The following is a 22,368-nucleotide window of genomic DNA, read 5'->3' on the forward strand; positions in this document are numbered from 1 at the left end:
TGACCAGACACGGCCAAAAACCTACGCCTACCTCACAAACCACCCAAAAAAGACTATCCTGGAATGGTACCCCTTCCCTAACCCACCTATCCCAACACTGAAAAAACCTCTCAACAAAATAAAATCAGTCATGCAATAGATGCAAATAATAAATCACACAAACAACAGAGCATAGCGCGGATATCAAAAGAAAGAAACCAGAAAATTACCTGGAACGATGAAGGAAATCTGGGCTGGGAGTTGAAGCAGGAAGGGGTTCACGCAGGAAGCTTTGGATGTTAGGGAGAGAAGAAGTTAGAAATGATAAAAGTGGGAGGTGGATAGGGAGAAAACTGTTTAAAAACCACCCCCAAAGAAGCGCGAAAAGAAGCAGGGGCAAGATAGTCTTTGCACACAGGATTTTTCGAGTCATTATGAGCATTAAATGCCCAGCGCGGAGACCGAAACGGCAAACAGATGCCACAGCAGATCAAGGGACACGCGCACAAGAGACGCGTCCCTCCCACGATCTGCCGACCCAGCGACAACGCACGAGTATAGACATCACGCGCCACCCATGGCCCCCACGGCCATCGCTGACGCGTCGGGGGCACTGTTACGGCCTGGCCCAAAGCTCATGCGGGTCAGCCCGACCCGAGCTCTCGCCGGCCCAATGGCGCGTCCTCCACCCGACCCGGACACGCGTCCCGTACGGTTCGCACACAGCCATAAGACAACATCTCTGAGGGTGTGGGCCAGCTCACTGCAAGGGCCCACTACTGACATATATATAAGGGGAGACTGGCTCTCCCCCCAAGGTACGTGACACACCTTTCCCTCACCGCCTGCACATATTCTGACAAGAGCGTCGGAGTGTCTTTGCAGGTGGCACCCCCCTTCTCCATTCGAAGTACTCGGGACCTCGCTCACTCGGGACCAGGGAACCACAACCAGACGAGCCCCTCCATTATTCGAAACGTTGTCCGCAGGGTTTTAACCCGAACCGTCCGGTACCCGACCTACCGAACATATTTAAATAATAGTAAATAAATAATTAATATTAGAAATTATAATTTTGGATATTATAAAAAATTTTTGAACCGAAAATAAATAAACAACTAATCTAAATGTTGTAATATTGTTGAGAATTTTGATTAGGAATATATGTATTAGTTATTAGTATTAATAGATAGTTATAAATAATTTTAAGGATTAATAATTAATTTTAGAACTTAGAATTATTTGTTTTAGTTGAATTTAGTAAAATAATTTATGATAGTTGTGTGGTTTCAAGTAATATGTGTGTTGTTGTCATAGTTGTGCAAATTTTGTAACAATGAGAGTTAATTAATTGGTAGGTTAGTACATGGTAATTACAAAATTTTGTAATTAACAAAAAGTTTAGCATGACTTTAATATTTTAGCATTTGCCACGTCTATCACATCTGGAGCCATAATTCCGTCACCTTGATCTTCATCTCCATCCGGATCAACAATTTTGTAGTTATTTTCGAACTCTTTTTCACTGTCACTATTGTAATCTTCCTGTTCAATATTTCAGTCGGTCTCAGATTGTTCGAACTCAACGTACAACTCGATGAACGAGAATTGAGCCCGATTTTCAATATACATTGAAAACATCTCCTACATGCTCGCTTCATCCGTTACATATTTGACTTGAAATTGGACGAATTCATCAAACACCGGTATGGGATATCTGTATAGAATACATGATATTTTTTTTGACCTCTCAGAATCAATCTTCTCACATATCACACCTTTGAGCTCATCAAATGATATTGTGAAAGGAATAACATCTAATGGATTTTTACAAACAAATTTTACTCCTTCAGATGTTTGTAACAAAATCTGACCAAAATAATACACTTTTAAAAGAACTCTGTCACTCATTTATCTCAATCATTTAAACAAGAACATAAACTTGACTATCAGATCTTTTGGTTTCATACCAAGCAAAAGAGAAACCCAAAAAGAAGAAACCAGAAGAAGAAGCCGTTGAAGAAGGAGAAGAAGACGCGCATTGATCTCTTCTACCAGTTACACACTTTTATATATGCCTCTACAAGCAAATCGGACTCCTCGATTAGCTTAACTTTATTCAAAAAAAATATAAAATAATCAAATTGTACCCTTCAATTTGATGTTCCCATTCATATAAAAATTACCACCTACAAAGAACACAGAGGGTCCGATTTCCACCTTCCGAAATTCAAATTTTTCCAGCTCCAAATCGGACCATCCGATTTGTTCAGCAAAATTTTTAAATCAAACAACTTGCATGGTCTGAGTTCTTCTACTTGGCACTCACAAAAAACTGTCTCATAGATTTGTCTTATACCCCATAAATCCATATCCGAGTAGATCACACACAAGACTTCTATAACCATAAAATTGAGCCTATTTATTCCTATGCTTAAAATTTTTTATTTATGTACGATAAAATTTATATTATTAAATATTAATACAATGAAAAAAAGTTATATATAAATTTATATTATAATAATAATAATTCAATTATTTAATTATCTAAAATTTAATTTAAATTTTTAAATATAAACAAAATTATTAATAGTTAGTAATTTTTCTTAAGATTCAATTGAGATAATATTATATATTATTTATTTTTATTATTAAAATTTAATTTAATTTAATTTAGTTTTGGATTTATTTTTTTTTTCGTCAAACAAATATCTACTATAAATATAATAAAGTTTTAACTTTACAATTAAATAGCAAAAGAAGTTAAATAATTAGAAATATAGAAAAACATTATCTACATATATATAAAGAGAATTATTCGTAACTGTAAATTTAAATTTATCTTTTTTACAATTTTTTTTCTCTCTCACACATCTATAGAAACTTAAAAAAAATATCAAAGTTGATCCATTCAAATTATATTTCTAATAAATATTTTAATTATTTAGTGTAATATTATTTTAAATGGCTAGAATACTGTTTAAATTGACTTAATTAAAAAAATATTTTAAAGTGACAATATTAGTAAAATAATAAAATAATATTTTAATATTTATAAATTTATAATATTTATTATTTATGAATTTTATTATCTTTATTTAAGAGTAATTAATGATGTAAATTAATTTATTTTTTTAAATGACTAAATAATTTTAGAAGAGTCAAATCTCATTTAATTGATCCAAACAAATTTCATAACCTAATTTAGTTGGCATTTTCACTGTGTTTATGTAATGGGTCAAGTGAGTAAAGTTGGCAAGTTGCTTTGGAGTTTTTTTGGAGATATTGACAGTTTGCTAAATAGTCCAATCGGTCACAAAAGATGTTTCCACAACATTATTAAGGGCCGTTTGAGTAGTTTCGAAAGTAATTTTTTTGAGTTTTTAACTTATAAAAAGTAGTAGTATTAATATTTGGTGTAATTTTAAAAATTAAATTGTAACTTTTTAAGAAGTTATTTAGGAGCTTATAGAGAAGTTAAAAAAAAATGATTTTTCTCATAATACTACTACTTTTTATCACATTTTTATAAAATAAATACTTTTAGAACTAAAAATTCAAACACAAAATAACTTATTTATAAACTACTTTTAATATAATCATTTATTATTTAAGCTATTTTTTCAAAAATAACTTAATTAAGCTGTTTACTCAAATTAGACCTAAACCGATTACAAAAAAAAATTTTTTGGGGTAAGAAAGGGATGATTTATGGTTGTTAACAGTAAACAGTAAACAAAACAATGCATTAAGGTAGCGTTTGGTGGAGAGACAGAGACAAAAAGACTGAGACTGAGAGACAGAGACTAAGAGACAGAGATTGAAATAAATCTCAATATTCTGTTTGCTGCAAAATAGGAGACAAGAATTAAAATAAGAATGAAACTTTAATTTAATTTGCACAAAGGGTAAAATTGGAATTAATTAATTGAAATGAAAGTATTTTAGGTATAAAATGTTATTAAAGTTTTAGTCTCTATCTCTAAAAATTTCAGTCCCCTGTGTCTCTACTTTTTAGAGGTACTGAAATACAGAAATTTTGGAGACAGAAACAGAAATTTTAGTACCAGTCTCTGAACCAACAAACACAATACTGAGTCTCAGTCTCAATACCTCAAAACAAACGCTACCTAAGAGATATTTGCATTTTTTTTTGTCATATTTGCATTTGTCGCTTTAATTTCTTGCCATTTTGTGGGCATTGGGCTTCAATGACTACCTCTATCTACGTTTTCTTTGGGCCTCTTCAAAACAAACTGCAGCTACAGAATCCAAATTTCAAATGATTGACCCACTTTTCCATAGGCCCATAGTAGTATTATTATGTTGTTTGTAGGTTCAAATTAATTAAACCTTTTGTTCTTGTTTTAATATTTGATAATATTGCACAATATATTTATTATTAATACTAGTACTTTATTTTTAAAGAGGTTTTTGAAACATTTTGTAAAATATTGACCAACTTTCCAATAAAAAAGGAAAAAGACGACTTTGTTAATAAAATAGTTGAAGACAATATATTACATATTTTTTGAAAAAAAAAATAATTTGTTTATTTAACTACTTATGCTATTTTACCAAACATGCATGATCCAAATTCTAACTTTCTAGGTGTTAGATCAAAATAACCTCCGAGTGTAATCCACAATTTTATCAATCATTTCATGCTTTTTCTAATGCGTTGTTATCTTCCTTGCTTTCATTATTCAATTAATTAATTCCATTATTAATAGAGACTCGAATCTTCGACGAAAATGACTAGTGATAAAAAATAATTGAAAACAATACATAATTACATTGGTTGACTACTTCAATGGAGGACCTTTTTTTTGTTTAATTCAGTTGGATAACTATTAGCACAGTGGATGCGAGTAGGGATGACAATATTATCCGAACTCGCGGGTACCCACTCCGCCCCTATCGCTCGGAGCGGGTTCTTAGGAGCGGCGGGGCGAGGTCGGGTTTAGGTAATATCCGCCCCGCTATATATATAATATATATAATTTTAATATATAATATGTATAATATATGTAAAATAATTAGTAAATTAGTTTGGCCGACTTGGTTGCTCCACTTCTATTGTGTTGAGCTGTTTGTTTTCAAAAAAAAAATTAGTAAATGATTAATAATATTGTAACATATTTAAATTTTTAATTTAATTTATGTCATGTATGTGATGATAGTTATATAAATTTTGAAATTTAATTTTATTTATTGGATTTTAATAATTATAGGGGCGGGACGGGTACCCGCAAGGACAGGTTAGGATTCAACGTTTTACTACCGACAGGTAGAAGCGGTGCGAGCTCTATACAAGTTGTTGTACGGCGGGACGGGATCGGGTAGAACAAAAATCCGCCTCTATCCGCCCCGTTGCTACCCCTAGATGCAAGTATTCTTAGCATATATAATAATCTTCTAGGTATTCAAAATTTTTAAACTTTAGTTTCGTTTTTGACTGAATTTTTTATTTTCTAAAGAAATTAAAGATGAATATCCTTTTCCCTATCTCAAATCTATTTAGTTCTTAAGAAACTTTGTATTTGATATTATTGGGGAGTATTAACAAATTTAAATTATTAAATGAGTTTTAAAAATTTTTATTTAACAAGTGAAAGCTATAAAATTTATTAAAAACTAAAACGTTTTATTAAAAATTTCTTGAAGAACTAATTGACATATTATTTTAGAATATATGATAATGAGTTACTTATTAATTAATTTATATTTTTCATTATTAGACACGCTTTTGTAAGTTAGACGTGTGACATGGTCCCAGGTTGAAGTTTGAATCTTTATATATATATATATATATATATATATATATATATATATATATAATATATATATATATATATATATATATATATATATAAAAACACACACACACAATTTATTAAAATAACAACAATTATTTTTTTCAAAAATAATTCCCTAAACTAAGGCCCGGTCAGAGTGTATGACTGGCGTTCAAGTTATTTACTCTAAAAATAATAATATTAAATAATCAATATATAGTTATATATATCATCATACATATCTTAGTTGCCTCTTTCGAAAAAGATCAAACTTTTAGCTTGGTTTTATTTTTGAGTGGCACTGTCCACTCGTATTTTTCGTTTTAAGAGAGGCATGTCGCCCTCAAATAGTTGCTCTAATTGTTTGAGAAAAAAAAATTATCTGTAAGCTCAATTAGTTTGGCCGTTTTTAGAAATTTTATATTATTCTTTGGATTTTAAGAATTAGTTATTGTTCTATAATAAAGAATATTTTTTTAGATTTTTTTTAGTCTACTCTTATTTTTCGGAATGTTTTTAAATAGCAACGAGTGTCTATTCTTTATATAATTAGCGGTTCATGAACTTCTCTATTAATAAGTACTTTTAAGATTAATTTGGTGATCATATTGGTTTTGCATGTGTTAGTAGAGATTGGAATAAAAATCCGCAAAGAGATTGCTTGAGAACAATTAAGAGCAATAATATTTTACATGGAGAATTGTTTGCTATTTGGAGAGAATATCTTTTAGCATGAAGTTTCGGACAAAGAGATGTGATTTGTAAAACGGACTGTGTGGAGACTTTCAATCTTGCTAACAATTTCCAAGATAATTCGAAATTTGCATACCTTTTGGTGCTTAAAATCAGAGGTATCATAACTTGAAAATGACGTGCTGATCTTTACTTGATTTTGAGAAAGACAAACACAGTGGTGGACATCATGATAAAGATTGTGTTGAGGTCTTATTCTCAACAAGTGAAACTTCTGATGCTTTCAAAGGAGTTTAAGAATAATATTCGACAGTATTATCTTAACAATCTCTTAGAATTTTATTTTCTTTTTTTATTAGTTGTGTTTTATCCTCAATCACTAAAAAAAAATATCTTAGTTGCCAATAAAAAATGATAAAAAAAATCAAAATTAAAGAAATGTAACTTATTAAATATAATAAGTTAATTGAGTAAAGAATATTCATTTCTCCATTTTAGAATAAGACAAGGTAACCAACTCTTATACAAGATGAAAATAATATTACATCACTTTGGCAAAAAAAAATAATATATATATATATATATATATATATATATATATATATAAAATGTTGTTTCTCAAGAAAAATATAACTCAATCTTAAAAATCACGTAAGAACAATAAAAAAGCTTAAAGTAAGAAAAAAGCTAAAATGTATATTAATAAATAAAAATTCTATAGCTAATTTGGGTTGGTTGAGTAATTATCTCATTTGTTTGTTTAAATAAGTATTGAAGATTCGAATATCGTCTTATACATATAGCAATATATTAATTAACGACAAATTCGATCTGCCTAGATTAAAAAATATTAAAAAAATAAAAAATAAAAACCCTACTCTTCTCTTAACTTGGCAGCAGAAAGAATGAATTGTGGATTAAATTAATGAATTCCTTAGTAACAAGTTAGCATCTAGATTAGGAATATTGTATAATAATTAGAAAGCTACTGCCCCAAATTTTTGATCTCCAAGAAGCTTTGATTTTTGAAAAGGTAAAATTATGTAATGACATTGCAAGATTGCGTATGGATGCACATTACTAAAATGTGCAAATTGACCAATGACTAGCAAAGAGACAACTAGCCCCTTGTGTCATTTTCGTCATTTGGTTTCTTTTAAGGCTTCTTTGGTCTCCAACAACCAATTATTATCAAAACCTTATAATATGGAAATGAAATATTGTTAATAAGAGTAAAATACATTATTAGATTAAGCATTAATTATCTAATACAAACACAACATGATCCCTTCGCAAGCTAGATCATCAAGCATTATCTATATATTATTTTATTCAAGGTCACACATGACCCTAGCAATAATTAATGCATGATAAACAACATTATCTTAATTTATTTTTTTTAAAAAAACAATAAACTATATAATTAAGTATTTGATAGCATTAATTTTTTTGTCTGAAAATTAATAATTTGAAACTATTTTAAAAGATAGTGAATGATGAACTTATTTTTTAAATCTTGAGAAATAATTATTGCTTATTTCCTTTCTATTTCATCTCTAGTCAAAGGAATATTAAGATTAAAACTTGTTTTTTGGCTCACTTAAAATATTTAAATTTAATTATTACTCACGTAAATATGTCTTTATAAAAAAATAATAATTAAGATATAAATACGTATTATACTAAATAATTTTGTTATTAATAAAAATGCATCTAAATTTTGTTATTGACTAAAATATCCTCAAATAATTTAAAATGCAACAAAAATATTCAATATTAAATATATATTTCTTAAAAAATATTTTAGAGGTTGAATTTTGATGTATTTTTTTTCAAACATGATTAAAAAATTGAGATATTTTTATTTTTAAAATTTTGTGATTTTTTGTTAACTATATATTTTTTTTGTACTTTTTTTTAAAGTATTATTAGTTGTTGACAAAAAAATCACGAAAAAATATATATTTAGCAAAAAATTACTAAATTTTAAGGATAAAACATCTAATTTTTTTAATCATGCTTGCAAAAAATCACATCAAAATTCAATCTCTAAGCATTTTTTGAGAATATACATTTAATGTTGGATATTTTTGTCGCATTTTTAAATTATTTGAGAGTATTTTTGTTGATAACAAAATTTAAGTACATTTTTGTCAACGACAAAATTATTCGAGTGCAATTTTTTTTAGTTTATCCTAATTTTTAACGATATCTTAGTCACATAAAAATATTATATTAAATTTAATTACTATGACCAAGTAACCAACATGGATTTAATCTTTTAAATGTTATATATATGGAGAGAGGATATATATATATATATATATATATTTGATGAGTTAGTTGCATTATTTTCCATATACTTGTGATAGAAGGTTTTGCTTGACGCATACACATATCCTTAAAGCTATCACGAGCTTCTTGTTATTGTTGTTGAAGCTATGTCTTGCAAGGAACTATTTGGTGGCACTTACCTCTTACTGAACCCTCAAGAGGCAACTCTTCTTGATCTTCTGAGACTCCTTTTTTCTTCTAAACTCCAAAACCGGAGTTTCATCGAATGTCCGGTGGACATTAAAGCAGAGGAATTCCGGCAAAGATGGCTCCTCTTCACCTCCATTGTCGCGCAAAAGCTTCTATTCACTTCAGGGAACACCATGAAAATGGTAGGAGGCAACTTGGAGTTGTGGCTCAATACACTTTCAAGCAATGGAGGATTTTTAGGGCTCTTCAAAAACAAACTAAAAGGTTCGTTCACTGTTACTTCTTCACAACCATTTTTGCCGGTTTTGTGTTTATGTTCATCATAACCAACTTGGATGGATCTCTCACTAGTCGACTTAAGTAGGTGTGGGTATTCAAATTTCATGTGTATGTGATAATTGATTGATCAATAACAAACTTTTAAATAGAGCTTAAATTTATGATAAATTAGTTTTTATTTTGCTGGACTAAAGAATTTCATAGAAAACAAAAAATAAAAATAAAAATTAATTAACATCATCATATTATTATCATGATATCACTTCTTTTAAGTTAATAAGAAAAAGTAATATAAATTATTATATCTCTTATATTCTTTCTTAAATAAGAACTTCTTTTAAATTTGTTTGATTTTTGCATATATATATATATATATATATATATATATATATATATATATATATATATAAAAGGTTAATAGAAAAAGACAACATGAATAATTATATTTCTAACCGCTATTGTATACCAAATTTATTACTAGCTATGTTATATTTTTTACTAATTTATGTATGAACTATGAACAATAATTAATTTGTTTGATTATTTCATAGGAAGCTAAAACTTTATTTGTATAATTAATTTTCTTCCAATGAATTGGTAAGAAAAAGAAAGAGTTTGAGTAGGTTTGATTTTTGGTAAAAATTAGGTAACATTGAGTATATATATATATATATATATATATATATATATATATATATTTTTATTATATATATATATATATATATATATATATATATATATATGGGAAGTTCTATGGTGGCATAGAAAGTAGTGGCTAAGAATGGCCAAGAGTTGACTAGCCTATCAAAAGAGGATAAGTGATGATACAATGGATTGAAGGTGAATCTAAAACAATCTAGCTTTCTGCAAGTCTACCATGCTCTATATGCTTCCAAATTTACCACTAGACTAAGATGCTTCTTATTAGTATATATACAAATTATAATATATATATATATATATATATAACAATATTGTATTTTATTATATTCAATTTATTTTAATTTTAAAGTCACCCATTTTAAAATTAATTATATTTATTTAACTATAAATTTTTTTTAAATATATACAAATTAAAAAGATAAACAAAAAATTTTATTAATCACAATTTATTTTTTTCTTTTATAATTATATGATATCTATTAATATTATTTTTTTAATAAATACTTGTAGTATATAATAATAGGTAAAGACTCACATACAATTGTTTTCATATGAAATTAATAGTTGAAAAATTTTAGATGATATGTAATCAAATTTGTCAAATCATCTAACGGTTCTTAAATATCAACTTCACATGAAAACAACTGTACGTGAGTTTTCACCTATAATAATATAATAATACAATAAATATAAACTAATTAATAAAGTATTAAAATTTGAAAATGATAATTATTTTTATAAAATTAAAATAAAAGTACTTATAATAAAAAAATAATTAAATTTTATATAATTGTTTCGGTTCGACCAGTGACTCACTGATTGAACCAATGACCCAATAACCTTACACCGGTTCAGTTCTGACGTCCATTAAGCTGATGTGGATTTCTTTTGATTTTCGAAAAAAAAATTTGGTTTTCTAAAAATTTTAAGTTTGGTCATTTTCATGTTCTTGAGTTCTTTGAGTCTTTAAATTTTGTTCTTTGTGTTCTTGTAATGCAAGGTAGACTTGTAATTACGTTGCCCAAAAAATATTTTTTATGTTTGGACCTTACAAGTAAGTGGACAAACTTTAATAAATTATTATAGTTTCTATTTTTTCTTTTCCTAATACTGGTCCAATATAAATGATTATAAATTTGTGAAACAAAACTTCTTCTCCATTTACTAAAATTAGCTATCTTTTGTGGAAAAAAAAAATCTATTTAAAAAAAATTTATAATTTAATTCTAATAAATAAAAAATCATTTTTAAATTATGACTCTTCCACGAAACACAATATAATATTGGAAGGGCTCTTGGATGATCATCCTTCTCGATACAAAGTTAGTCATTCTTTTTTTTGTGTGTGTTAAAATACACAACCAATCAGGAGATTATATAGTAGAAAAATATGTTTTAGAAGATGCACTTTCAAAAGCATAAAAATTTTATTGAAATAAAAAATTCGAATTCTAATTTATAAAAAGAAAAATTAAAATTATATTATTTTAAACAATTATATTAAGTATATACTAAAATTATTTATTAATATAAAATATATATTAAAATATAAAATATAGATATCATATAATTATAAAAGAAAAAAAATGAATTGTGGTTAATAAATTTTTTTGTTTATCTTTTTAATTTGTATATATTTAATAAAATTTATAGTTAAATAAAATATAATTAATTTTAAAATGGGTGACTTTAAAATTAAAATAAGTTGAATATAAGTAAAATAAAATATTGTTTTATATATATATATATATATATATATATATATATATACACACACACTAATAAGAAGCATCTTAGTCTAGTGGTAAACTATCTTTCTTGTAACCTTAGGGTAAGGGTTCGAACCACTTAGGAGGCATTTTGGAAAATTTGGAAGCATATGGAGCATGGTAGACTTGCATAAAGCTAGACTGTTGTAGATTCACCTTCAATTCATTGTATCATCACTTGTCCTCTTTTGATAGGCTAGTCAACTCTTGGCCATTCTTAGCCACTACTTTCTATGCCACCATAGAATTTCCCTATATATATATGATAGATAGATAGATAGATAGTCGTCACATGAAAATTCTCAATTCATTTTTATGCAAAACAACGATACACTTTTTTGTATTGGTAATACTATATCGACCACAAAGGGTAAAAGCTCCAAGCATGATGTGCCTAACATACATAAGCAAATTCTGGCAACCTAATAATAACAACATAAACACAAAAAGTTAAAAACTAGAATAATAGTAGACAAATTAATAACAATACTCTTTTTAATTTCTTCCTCCCATTCTACATTGCCATCAAGAGATTGATCATTATATATGCTGAATTATTTACACCTAAAAACTCCTTATTCCTCGTAGAATCAGTATTACTCTCCTATGGAATTCATATACTCTTTCGTTGTTAAAACTTAAAACAAGATGCGATCTTTCTCTATTTCTTTTAAAAAAAACTTATGTTAAAAAAATGACATATATATTAAAAGATGAATTAAAAGTTTAAAACTCTGTAATATCGTTGTTCTCTGAATTGGGTCGCCGTTAGGTACCTAAAAAGCAAAAGTTAAAATTGATTAAATTTGCTGGAGTACAATACAATGGATTCTATATATGCTAATTAATAATTCACAAAGTTAATAAGATACTAAAATTGTGATTATCTGATTATTAGGCGAGAGGAAACAAAAAAAATGGTCAAATCTTCATATATAGGATTTCAAAAATTTTATACACGTAAAAAATTACTAGATTAACCTCTATATATATATAATTTTACATATTTTAATATTAATTTAATGTTTTTTCAGATACATCTAATACATGGTTTATATACAAATGTGATAGTTTTTGCATTTATAATATAAGACAAGACACAAAGAATAGAGATACAAAAATTAGTATTTTTATATTTTATTTATTGATAAATTAAAACAAATTATAAAATCTAATTTATTCTTATTTTTTTATTTAAAATTTTGATAAAAAAATATAATTATAAAAAATTAACAAAAATAATAAAAAAATAAAAAATAAATTATGTCTCTTATTAATATTTATATATCTTTTATGTTAGAATATATTTTGTGTCTCTAAATATAATATCTTTTATTTGTCAAATTCGTATTTGCTATGAATTTTTGTTTCTAGTATTAAAGAGAGGCTGTGGTGCAGGAAAGGTGATAACACCAGATGCATCATCAGCAACGTTCATGTCCGTGGCAGGGTTCCTTGACTACCGAGTTGACTTAGACAAAAGCATTCAAGATAAGAACGATGATGCAAAGTACAAAGCTTTGTTATCTATGATGGCTTCAAAGTTCTCCTACGAGAATGAAGAATACGTTGGAAACGCAATTAGAAATCATTGGCATGTAAGTTTCTTTAATTATTTATTGTCTTATTGTATTACAAAAGACAAATATTTTATTTTTTATTTTTTTACTTTTTATTAATCACTTTTAATATTAAAAAGCAAAAAATATACACAGATATAATGCATATAACATTTTCATTTACATTGTTACAATTTTTTTAAGTTCTTAAACAACATATCCTCTTTTTCTTATTTCTCACTCTCAACTAATGACAGAAGAGTCACTTTAGGATTAAAAGATGACAATAACTTCAAATTTATTAAGAAACTATGTAATATCAACTATTTTTTGTTGTCTATAATATATATTGGTACGAACATTTATAACAATTTTTATCAATTACTCTTTTGAAGGATAAATTTGATGTCTAATCTTCTATTTGACCTTTGTTTTTGTCTCCCTCTTATAAAATAATTGCAGATGAAGTTTTGGGGGTTATACAGTTTCTGGAACGGTAAGTGAGAATCATCTCTTGGGAATACTTTTTGCTTAGAAGATACGAGTTTTTTTTTTCTTCTTCTTATTATTATTATTTAAATAACAAACGAAAGATACGAAGTTTTGCTTCCAAGATACGAATTTTATAGCTATCATATCTAACTAATCTAATCTAGTAAGTGGCATCAATCATGTGAAAAAATGACAGCACTCAGCACGTGTATTGATGCACCTATTTTGGATATGGTTTCTTTGTAGGTGGAAACTCAGGTGCAGTTGACTTTACATGAAGTTGATATATGAGAATCGTTAAATGATTTGGCTGATTTGACTAAATCTTCATCTAACGACTCTTAGGTATCAACTTTACGTGAAGTCGACTTCACCTGAATTTTTACCTTCTTTTTAATATATATTTTTTTATTGGTTAATTACTTTAGAAGTAAGTGGGTAAGAGAATAATAAGAGACGTAAATATGATATACTAAGTTAAGAATTTATTTTATGATAGGTCTAACCTTTAGATGAAGACACTACTGAAAAAAAGGTTAACGTACTTACAAGAACAAAACTTCATAGTTTTTCAAAGAGCAATGCTAGGGGGCCAGCAACTTTTGTGATTGGTAGCCATCAAATAACCATCAATTATGATCTAATGGTGTGAGATTGGTGTGAAATTTCATCCAATGACTCACCTTTCTCTACTGGTTACATGCTGGCCAAAATTCAACAAAACTGCTGACCCCCTAGAGTTTTCCTTTTTCAAAACATTGTTTCGTGGAATCTACTCCCTCCTTGTTTTTATATTATTTTTGTTTATTTATTTGATACATGAATCTACCCGGCCTCCTTTGATTTGTCACATTATGATTAGGTCTAGCTAGCACGTTTTTGTGTTAAAGATAAAAGTTGAAATTTCTATGACCCTTTCAAGTCATATGAAAATTAAAAATATTTTTTTTCACAAAAATTAATTTCAAGTTGGATGAGCAAGGGGTTACCAAAACTGCAATGATGTCTCCCTCAAGTCAACTACCTCTGATGGTATCTTATTTTTATAGTGCCAACTAGATTATGCATAATTATGATACTTACAACCTATTTGAAAACTAGTTAAACAAATTAAGTAATAAGAATAGTAACATTATTAATCGATTCCAGATGTATAGTTCTAAGTTCTAACTTCTACACACTAACGAGCTATAGTTTACATAGTATAATTTTTTTGTACTTACTTAAAGATCGCAGATTCGAGTCTTAATCCTATCTTTGATAAAAAAAAAAAAAATCTAACTTCTACATAAGTCTGACTTTTTTTCTTTTAAAAAAAAATTATTGCAAGTACAAATGTGATGGCATGTGACAAAAGGATAAAAAATAAAATACTTTTTATTAGATATTTAATTTTATATATTCCTTTTATTGGGAGTTGGCAAACATCATTATCATTGACACTATTTCAAATACTTATGTGCTAGATTTCCAAGAACTTTGGTCAACAAAAGCCATCATATTACAAGACACTAAGACCAAACCCAACTTGATTGTGGTTGCATTTAGAGGCACCCAACCATTTAATTCTGCCCAATGGATAACAGATGTAGATCTCTCATGGTATGAGCTTCCCAATGTTGGAAAGATCCATAGTGGGTTCATGAAAGCATTGGGCCTACAAAAAAATGGTGGGTGGCCCAAAGAGATAGATCAAACAAGCAAAAGTAATCATATTTATGCTTACTATACGCTTAGGGAGGAATTGAAAACAATGTTGCATGCAAATGAGGATGCAAAGTTCATAGTGACAGGGCATAGTTTGGGAGGGGCATTGGCAATTTTGTTTGCTGCAATTCTTACTTTGCATGAGGAGGCATGGCTTTTGGACAAGTTAGAAGGGGTTTACACATTTGGGCAGCCAAGGGTAGGGGACCAAGCATTTGGGGACTTCATGAAAGAGAGTATGAGAAAATATGATGTGAAATATAGGAGGTATGTTTATTGCAATGACTTGGTGCCTAGGATCCCTTATGAAGACAAAACCCTATTCTTTAAGCACTTTGGTCCTTCCTTATACTTCAACAGCTTGTACCAAGGGCAGGTATGAAATTTGAATGGTGAATTGATTATCATTTTCAAATTAAAAGTGCTTGCATTATGTGAACTGTGAAGATGTATCATATTTCCGCATATTAAGCTCCTCTAGAGTGAAAATTTTGATAAAATATGAAAGTGAGAATATAATCACCCTTAAATCAATATAGTGAGACTAACACATAATAGAAATTACAAATTCAATGATAATGAACTCTTTACTTTTGTCACTTTATAATTTTCTTCACTTTAAAGGATCTTTTTCCCTGCAAAAGATGTTTGTGAAAATAAGTTATGTTTTTATGATTGGAATCCAGGTTCTAGAGGAGGAGCCAAACAAGAATTACTTCTCTGTATTATGGGTCATACCCAAGATCTTAAACGCAGTTTGGGAGCTTGTGAGAGGATTCTTTCTCCCATTGGTTAAAGGCAAAGAATACAAAGACACTTGGTTGATGACACTGGCTAGGTTTGTTGGATTGATAATTCCAGGAGTATCAGCACATCTTCCCCCAGATTATGTCAATGTTACTCGACTGGGATCATTGCGAGAAATTCAGGATCTTTCCGTTTCAGAAACCTCAAAAACTGATTAAAGCCATGACTTTCTTGAGCATCAAGAAATCATAGATATACATAAAGATATAGATATAAATATAGATATACATATGAATATACATAATTGTGGTGCATTACTGATTTTGACAGAAATACAAGAAATCAACTGACAGATAAAAAAGGAAGAGAATTAAGATCAGGTTTAAGATAGCAAACCACGTTGATTAGAATAATCACATCCAGCTAGCAGTATCTTTCATGTGTTCTTATTATTTGGTCAAATTGTTGTAAAAGAATTCCTTATTATCCTCTTGTAATCATCTCTGTGATACTATGTATTTAAACCAATAAACATCATTAATAAATGCAGCACTTAACTCATTACTTTGAAAACTTCTTCTACAGTAGCAGCATTTGTATATATCAAATGAAAATTTGTGATAGCAAACAAGTAACAAATTAAGGAATTAGTGATTTTGGGAAGTGATGACTAAATTGCAGAGCATTGTGGTTAATATATTGTTCTACTATAGATGGATAATAGATTACATTGGTGATTATATTGTTCTCACAAACTGTCCTGTGAGGAGAAGAAATGACCAAAAAAAACATACAAAAAGAAGCTTATTCTAAAGGATTGGACTAAGTACATACTTATAGTATTAATAACTGATTCCAAACTGACAGAGGGTAAGAGTACAAGGGGCTGAGAAATTTTCGGAACCCTTGAGAGAGGGTGATGGTATTCATGCATTACAAAACCGCCATGACACACATTTAGTGTCAGCTTCGTACGTGGCTATCTTTGTACATTTTTCACTCATTATCAAGGAGCACATTCAAATCCATTCGTAATAAACCTGTTCATGGATGTAATCAATATCCTTTTGTCAAAAGGCAAAGTAATGAACAAAGAAGAATGCTAGGAGGCAGCAATTTTGGTGTTTTGTAACCATCAATTAGCTATCAATAGTGTTTTTAATGGTGTGAGATTACATCTAATAGTGGGAGATCACTCACTTTTGTTTTGATGGTTAAGTGCTGGCCAGAAAACACAAAAGTTGTTGGCCCCCTAGACTTTTTCATGAAGAAATGTGTAACTAGAAACACATTTCCATGGCAAGTAGATAAGGGAACAATAAAAGTGAGCCTATGAAGAGCAGAAATGCATTTACTACATAAATAGCCAATGGAATCTCGTCATTCGTCCGAAAAATGAGGTACATTGACAAGTAGTCAAACTTTTTAAAATTCAAGAACATTTGTAATTTGTTTTAAAGATTCTCAACTTAATTAATCAGAGACTTTTAGAAGGATGTTATTTATGAAGCAGGGCAAGGTTTAAAGAGAAAATTACCCAGATTTACTAGAACAGATAAGAATGGCCGAGATGCTTTAGAAGGCATGGCATGTGAAACAACCACTAAGAGAACTCATCTGGCCAGTTCTACGAAATAACAGTGCCCTGTGCGAAGTTCTGACAACCTGATGGGGCTGGTTGGTTGAAACTGAACTTCTCATTTCCTGAGCTTTTTTCTGAGCTACCCTCAGTTTGTTCATGATCTTATCCATAGAGGATGCTCGCTTCTTTTCCAACTTCATCTGAAATGTCAAACAATAACGAAACAATTATATGTATTAGCTTTGATCATTTTTCCCCTCCAGGTTTCTCATCATTTATCATGCAGTAATAACTTTTGGCCCCAAATATAAAGAATCCTTAAGTTTTCCAAGGTATGAATTAGTTTCACAAAATTATGATCCTTATAATGCTCGTGTATATATTCATCTGCTTGCATTAAGACTAATCTACTATCACAATGGTACAAGCAAACACAGATAACCAAAAGAAGGTTATATTTCAGCACTATGAATTAAGACTAGGATGAAGACTTCCAAAATGAAACTTCTAATGCAAATATTTATGACGAATATTAGACTACTATTTACAGTTTTAGACCAATAAATTACTATGCGCATAATCGCTTTTTTATGATGTTATTTTCTTCTATATAGTAAATATTTTCAAGAGAAATTTGTTATTCGAATTTCTCCCAGATAGAATATACTTAACCTCTAGTTTCCGTATTGCTGCCTCAGCTTTTGCCTTTTGCAAGTTCTCCCATGCAATGATTTTGGCTTCCTCCCTTTTAGCCCTGAAACAACAAAAAAGGGGCTTCCATTTTAGAAACAATCTACACTTTGGTACCACCAGTTACTACAATTTCATTACATATGGTTAAGAGATGAGTAAAAGAAAGGGGTCAAGTTCAGTGAGAAAACAACACTAAATAGCACTCTCTCTATGTGATCCATTAATTTCAGTTAAAATTTGTCCAGAATAATCCTGTCTTATTATTTACCAATTAAATTTAACGAAAGTTGTACAACACAAAAAATCATACTTTGAAGCAGTCTTTGATCTTTCGGAACTGTCCAAAGATGAAGATTGAGAACTTGTTTCTTTCATTTTCCAGCGGTCCACATTTTCTGATCCTCTGCCAGAAAATAAAGCCCTGTGTTTCTTGGACCACCTTGTCATTGTAACGCGTTCATCTACCTGCACATCCCTGATATCCATTTTTGAGAATGAGACACTCTGCAATTCTGTTATGGGCAGGACAGGTGGAGTGGAGGCCGAGAAAGAAGTCCTCATATTAGGAGAGGAGCATGAGCTACCCTCTGGGCTCATCTGTGTTGCCATGTCTCGCCTTGAAACTTCCGGAGATACATTGGTGGCAGCATCTTTGAAACAATCGAAATTCTCTGTAAGTCAGAGCCAAAACAAGTAAACTACATGATTAGAGAAGAACATCATCTATACTTCAAAGAGATCATCATTCATCAAGAATAAAATTATCAACTACTACATAAACATGTCAATAGTGTCTCTAACAAATAAACCAACCTTCCACCCACACCTCCTTTTACAGTCAATATATAATTCATAAAATATGAGTTTTCACTGAAGATAAAGGATTTATTGACTATGCAATTCATAGGTGAAATTATTTTCAAACATAAGTTTATTTATGTATTTGTTAAAAGAAATTATTTTTCACGTGTCTCGGTCTAAAAAGATTTTCATCATTCATGGCTTCATGCAATCATGATTGCTACATAACTGTTAAATTCTTATAATTACTATCTCAAAAGTCAATCGTATAGCAGAGCATAATTGCAATACAGTATTATATTACTGATAGCATACAAAATTATGTCATGTCAAAATCATATTTATAAATAATTTCATCAAAATAGAAAAGGAGATGACGATTGAATAAAGGATATAAACCTTGGGGAGGCATTGAAGACTGACTCTGCATCTCAGAGCATCCATGGACACTAACTGAGCGAGCCATACAAGGATCCGTTCTCCCCGGAAGCACTCCAGCATGGCCACCAGAAGTGACAGCTAATCCATCAGCTGAGATGACACCAGCAGAAAACGGCGAACCTGCAATAAAATTCCCTCCATTCCTGCCTTCAAACATTGGCACAGAAGGTGAATACATCGAGTAAAATGCAATACCAGGTGGCCCAAGTGGACCACTTTTTGACTTGGGCCTCCTCTGCTGCTGTGGGAGCACTCTCCCCATGCCATCTCCTGAAACAGGACTCAGAATCCATCTCTCAGCATCTTCCCACTTGGATGGCAAAGTCCTGCCGTTGCTGAGAGGCAACAATGCCGCACCAACCTGCTTGCGCGCAGCACTAGAATGCAAAGGAACTCTCTCTGAGCACCAACCCTTTTGCATTGCAACACCACCTTGCCGATAATTCGGTGTACCGGGACTAGGGAAAGTGCCAGAACCAGACCTTCTAGACGAAACTGAACTCTTTTTCACAGCTCCAAGGCGAGGCGAAGATCCCGTGGCAATGCCATTGTTCAGATCCAATGAAGCAGGCCTTCTCCTATCATGCTTGTTGTACAATGCATCAGATCTTGATCTCCTATCCTGGCATTCTTTAATGAGAACATAAAATTCCAAAAATTACATCATATAAGAGAAAGAAAGAGAGAAAGAAATGGAATTTCAAATTTTGGGACCTGAGAATAGGTACCTCTCAGAGCTAGGGAAAAGGAGTTTCTAGCAGAATCAAATTCCAATAATTCATTTCCATCATCACTGTCAGCATCACTGTCTCCCTTTTGAACTGCGATAACAACAATACAGTACTAATTTTGAAAAAAAGTGGAAAAAAAAAAAAGAATAGAACTTTTTTTCAACTCTCCGATCTTTTCGACAAAGTACAAAATAAAAATCCAAGAGTTCACATTACGTAATAAGTGATAACATTTTTTTCACCTTTCGCTTTTTCTCCCTTTCCACAGAACACAGCTTGTAGCTTCCTGCTATGCGCCAAATCTGCAAGTTCTTTGTTCGGATCCGGATCCGGATCTGGACCGCTCCAGGTCTCGCTCTGTGGAAACTCACTCTCGTGGTTCCCTGCCAAATGCTGCAAAAACAGATCCAGCAACAAATTTGAAAACAGAACATTCTCAGATTCATCACTCTCAAAAACTCCTCTTCCACTCTCGAATACTCAGTTAAAAAAAAAATAGTTATAAATTGCAGCCACAGCTTGTGAATGTAGAAAATCTCTGCAAATGCATTGCTTTTTTGCTCAAATTCTTTTTGAAAACAGATTTCTTCCTCTCTTCCTTTTTCTACTGTGAAATGCATAGTTGCATATGCAGATTTTCTCAACTGCATTTTCTATGCATCGCCGCCACAGATTTTAATTAACTGCACCTTATCCGCTACAATTTTTCATTGTATTTTAATTTTCACTACGATCTCTCGCAGCGCTAACTTCAATAACAACTAGCTGCATTAACCGTATTGTTGTGCAATGCAGATTTTCACAATTGCAATTCAAACTAAAGATTTCTTATGTGACCACATCAGCCTCTATTCTTTCACGAATCTTCTGCTTTTAGTAAAATTGCAAATAACGGCAACCACAACCGCAACTGCAACTGCGACGGAATAAATGCAAAGCAGTAGCATGACGAATTAACGGCGATGATGATGGATTTACCAGCGAGAGCTCGGAGGCGAGGGAATCACGGTCGTGAGCATCGGAAGCGAAGGAGCAGCGTTCGACGCTGGCGGAGGCGGAGGAGAAGAAGCTGAGATTGGATTCGAGCGTGAATATAACGGAGTCAGGACTGGTACTGTCACCAGCAGCGGCGGCGGCGGCACCGCGAAGTGCAGCTGTGGATCTGGTAGAAGCAGGAGTGTGGCTGCTGCTGCTACTCCTTCTGCTTCTGCTTCTTCCTCTTGTTCTCATCCATGAGGCTGCTGATTCGTGGTGGTGATGGTGAAACCCTAGCTCCGGCATTGGTAACCGTGAAGAAGAAGAAGAAGAAGGATGAGGTTAGTTCTTAATTTCTTTTTGTTCGTTTTTGTTTGTTAGTTAGTTATTAAGCTTAGAAGAGAGCATTGAATGTATCGTATTGGCATTTGGCAGAGAGTAGAAGAATCAGAGACACACAACACGCAATGAAGTTAAGTAAATATGGCGGGTATGTATGTATATTACTGTTACTTACTACTACTCTCTTTCATGGAAGCAACTTCTCAACCTCCATTTTATCATCTTCCTTCTCATTCTTCTTCTCCTTAATATAATATAGGAAAAATTTTAAGTGTATTAGACACGGTTGTTTTAGTTATTTTAACCGTTAATTTTTTATAATTCAAAATCAACAATTAAAATATCTGGAACATTGGTGTTTCTGATACATTTAAAACTTTTTTTATAATATCAAAAAAGTCTTAAATTCAATACTTTTATTAAAATTTAGTTAGTATTTTATTATTAAAAATATTAATAATAATTAATTAATAACTATAAATCATAAAATATATTAATTTCTTAATACTACTGATAATATAATATTAATCATGCTAGGCTGTACATTTAATTTGTTATTAAAATAAAATATATATTAAAATATAAAATATATCTTAAAAATAAATCAAATAATATATATAATGACTGATTTTA

The 22,368-nt window shown here is 30.3% G+C and overlaps 2 protein-coding genes across 2 annotated transcripts; one reads left to right on the forward strand and one right to left on the reverse strand.

The window, feature by feature from the left end:
- The first annotated feature begins 8,787 nt into the window (after positions 1-8,787).
- Positions 8,788-16,743, forward strand: LOC112697831 (triacylglycerol lipase OBL1-like). The gene is made up of 5 exons (XM_025751187.2): positions 8,788-9,218; positions 13,064-13,263; positions 13,687-13,720; positions 15,183-15,799; positions 16,110-16,743. Exons 1-5 carry the CDS (start codon positions 8,912-8,914, stop codon positions 16,386-16,388), a joined length of 1,437 nt encoding a protein of 478 aa, XP_025606972.1. The 5' UTR covers positions 8,788-8,911; the 3' UTR covers positions 16,389-16,743.
- A 112-nt stretch (positions 16,744-16,855) lies between these two features.
- On the reverse strand, positions 16,856-21,965 carry LOC112697830 (uncharacterized). The gene is made up of 8 exons (XM_025751186.3): positions 21,397-21,965; positions 20,661-20,811; positions 20,416-20,508; positions 19,646-20,317; positions 18,756-19,116; positions 18,425-18,506; positions 17,708-17,952; positions 16,856-17,210 (listed from the first exon to the last, which is right to left on the reverse strand). Exons 1-7 carry the CDS (start codon positions 21,697-21,699, stop codon positions 17,746-17,748), a joined length of 1,869 nt encoding a protein of 622 aa, XP_025606971.1. The 5' UTR covers positions 21,700-21,965; the 3' UTR covers positions 16,856-17,210; positions 17,708-17,745.
- Between the last annotated feature and the right edge of the window lie 403 nt (positions 21,966-22,368).

The sequence above is a fragment of the Arachis hypogaea genome, chromosome 16 (assembly GCF_003086295.3).
Source record: "Arachis hypogaea cultivar Tifrunner chromosome 16, arahy.Tifrunner.gnm2.J5K5, whole genome shotgun sequence".
In the NCBI taxonomy this organism is placed as follows: domain Eukaryota; kingdom Viridiplantae; phylum Streptophyta; class Magnoliopsida; order Fabales; family Fabaceae; genus Arachis; species Arachis hypogaea.

Excerpts from the sequence above, each read along its gene's own strand:
- LOC112697831 (XM_025751187.2), top strand. The coding sequence starts at position 8,912 with ATGTCTTGCAAGGAACTATTTGGTGGCACTTACCTCTTACTGAACCCT. Across the intron at positions 9,219-13,063 it reads CTTCAAAAACAAACTAAAAG|GAAAGGTGATAACACCAGAT; the intron begins GTTCGTTCACTG and ends GCTGTGGTGCAG. Across the intron at positions 13,264-13,686 it reads CAATTAGAAATCATTGGCAT|ATGAAGTTTTGGGGGTTATA; the intron begins GTAAGTTTCTTT and ends AAATAATTGCAG.
- LOC112697830 (XM_025751186.3), bottom strand. The coding sequence starts at position 21,699 with ATGCCGGAGCTAGGGTTTCACCATCACCACCACGAATCAGCAGCCTCA. Across the intron at positions 20,509-20,660 it reads AAAGGGAGAAAAAGCGAAAG|TTCAAAAGGGAGACAGTGAT; the intron begins GTGAAAAAAATG and ends TTGTTATCGCAG. Across the intron at positions 19,117-19,645 it reads GTCTTCAATGCCTCCCCAAG|AGAATTTCGATTGTTTCAAA; the intron begins GTTTATATCCTT and ends TCTGACTTACAG.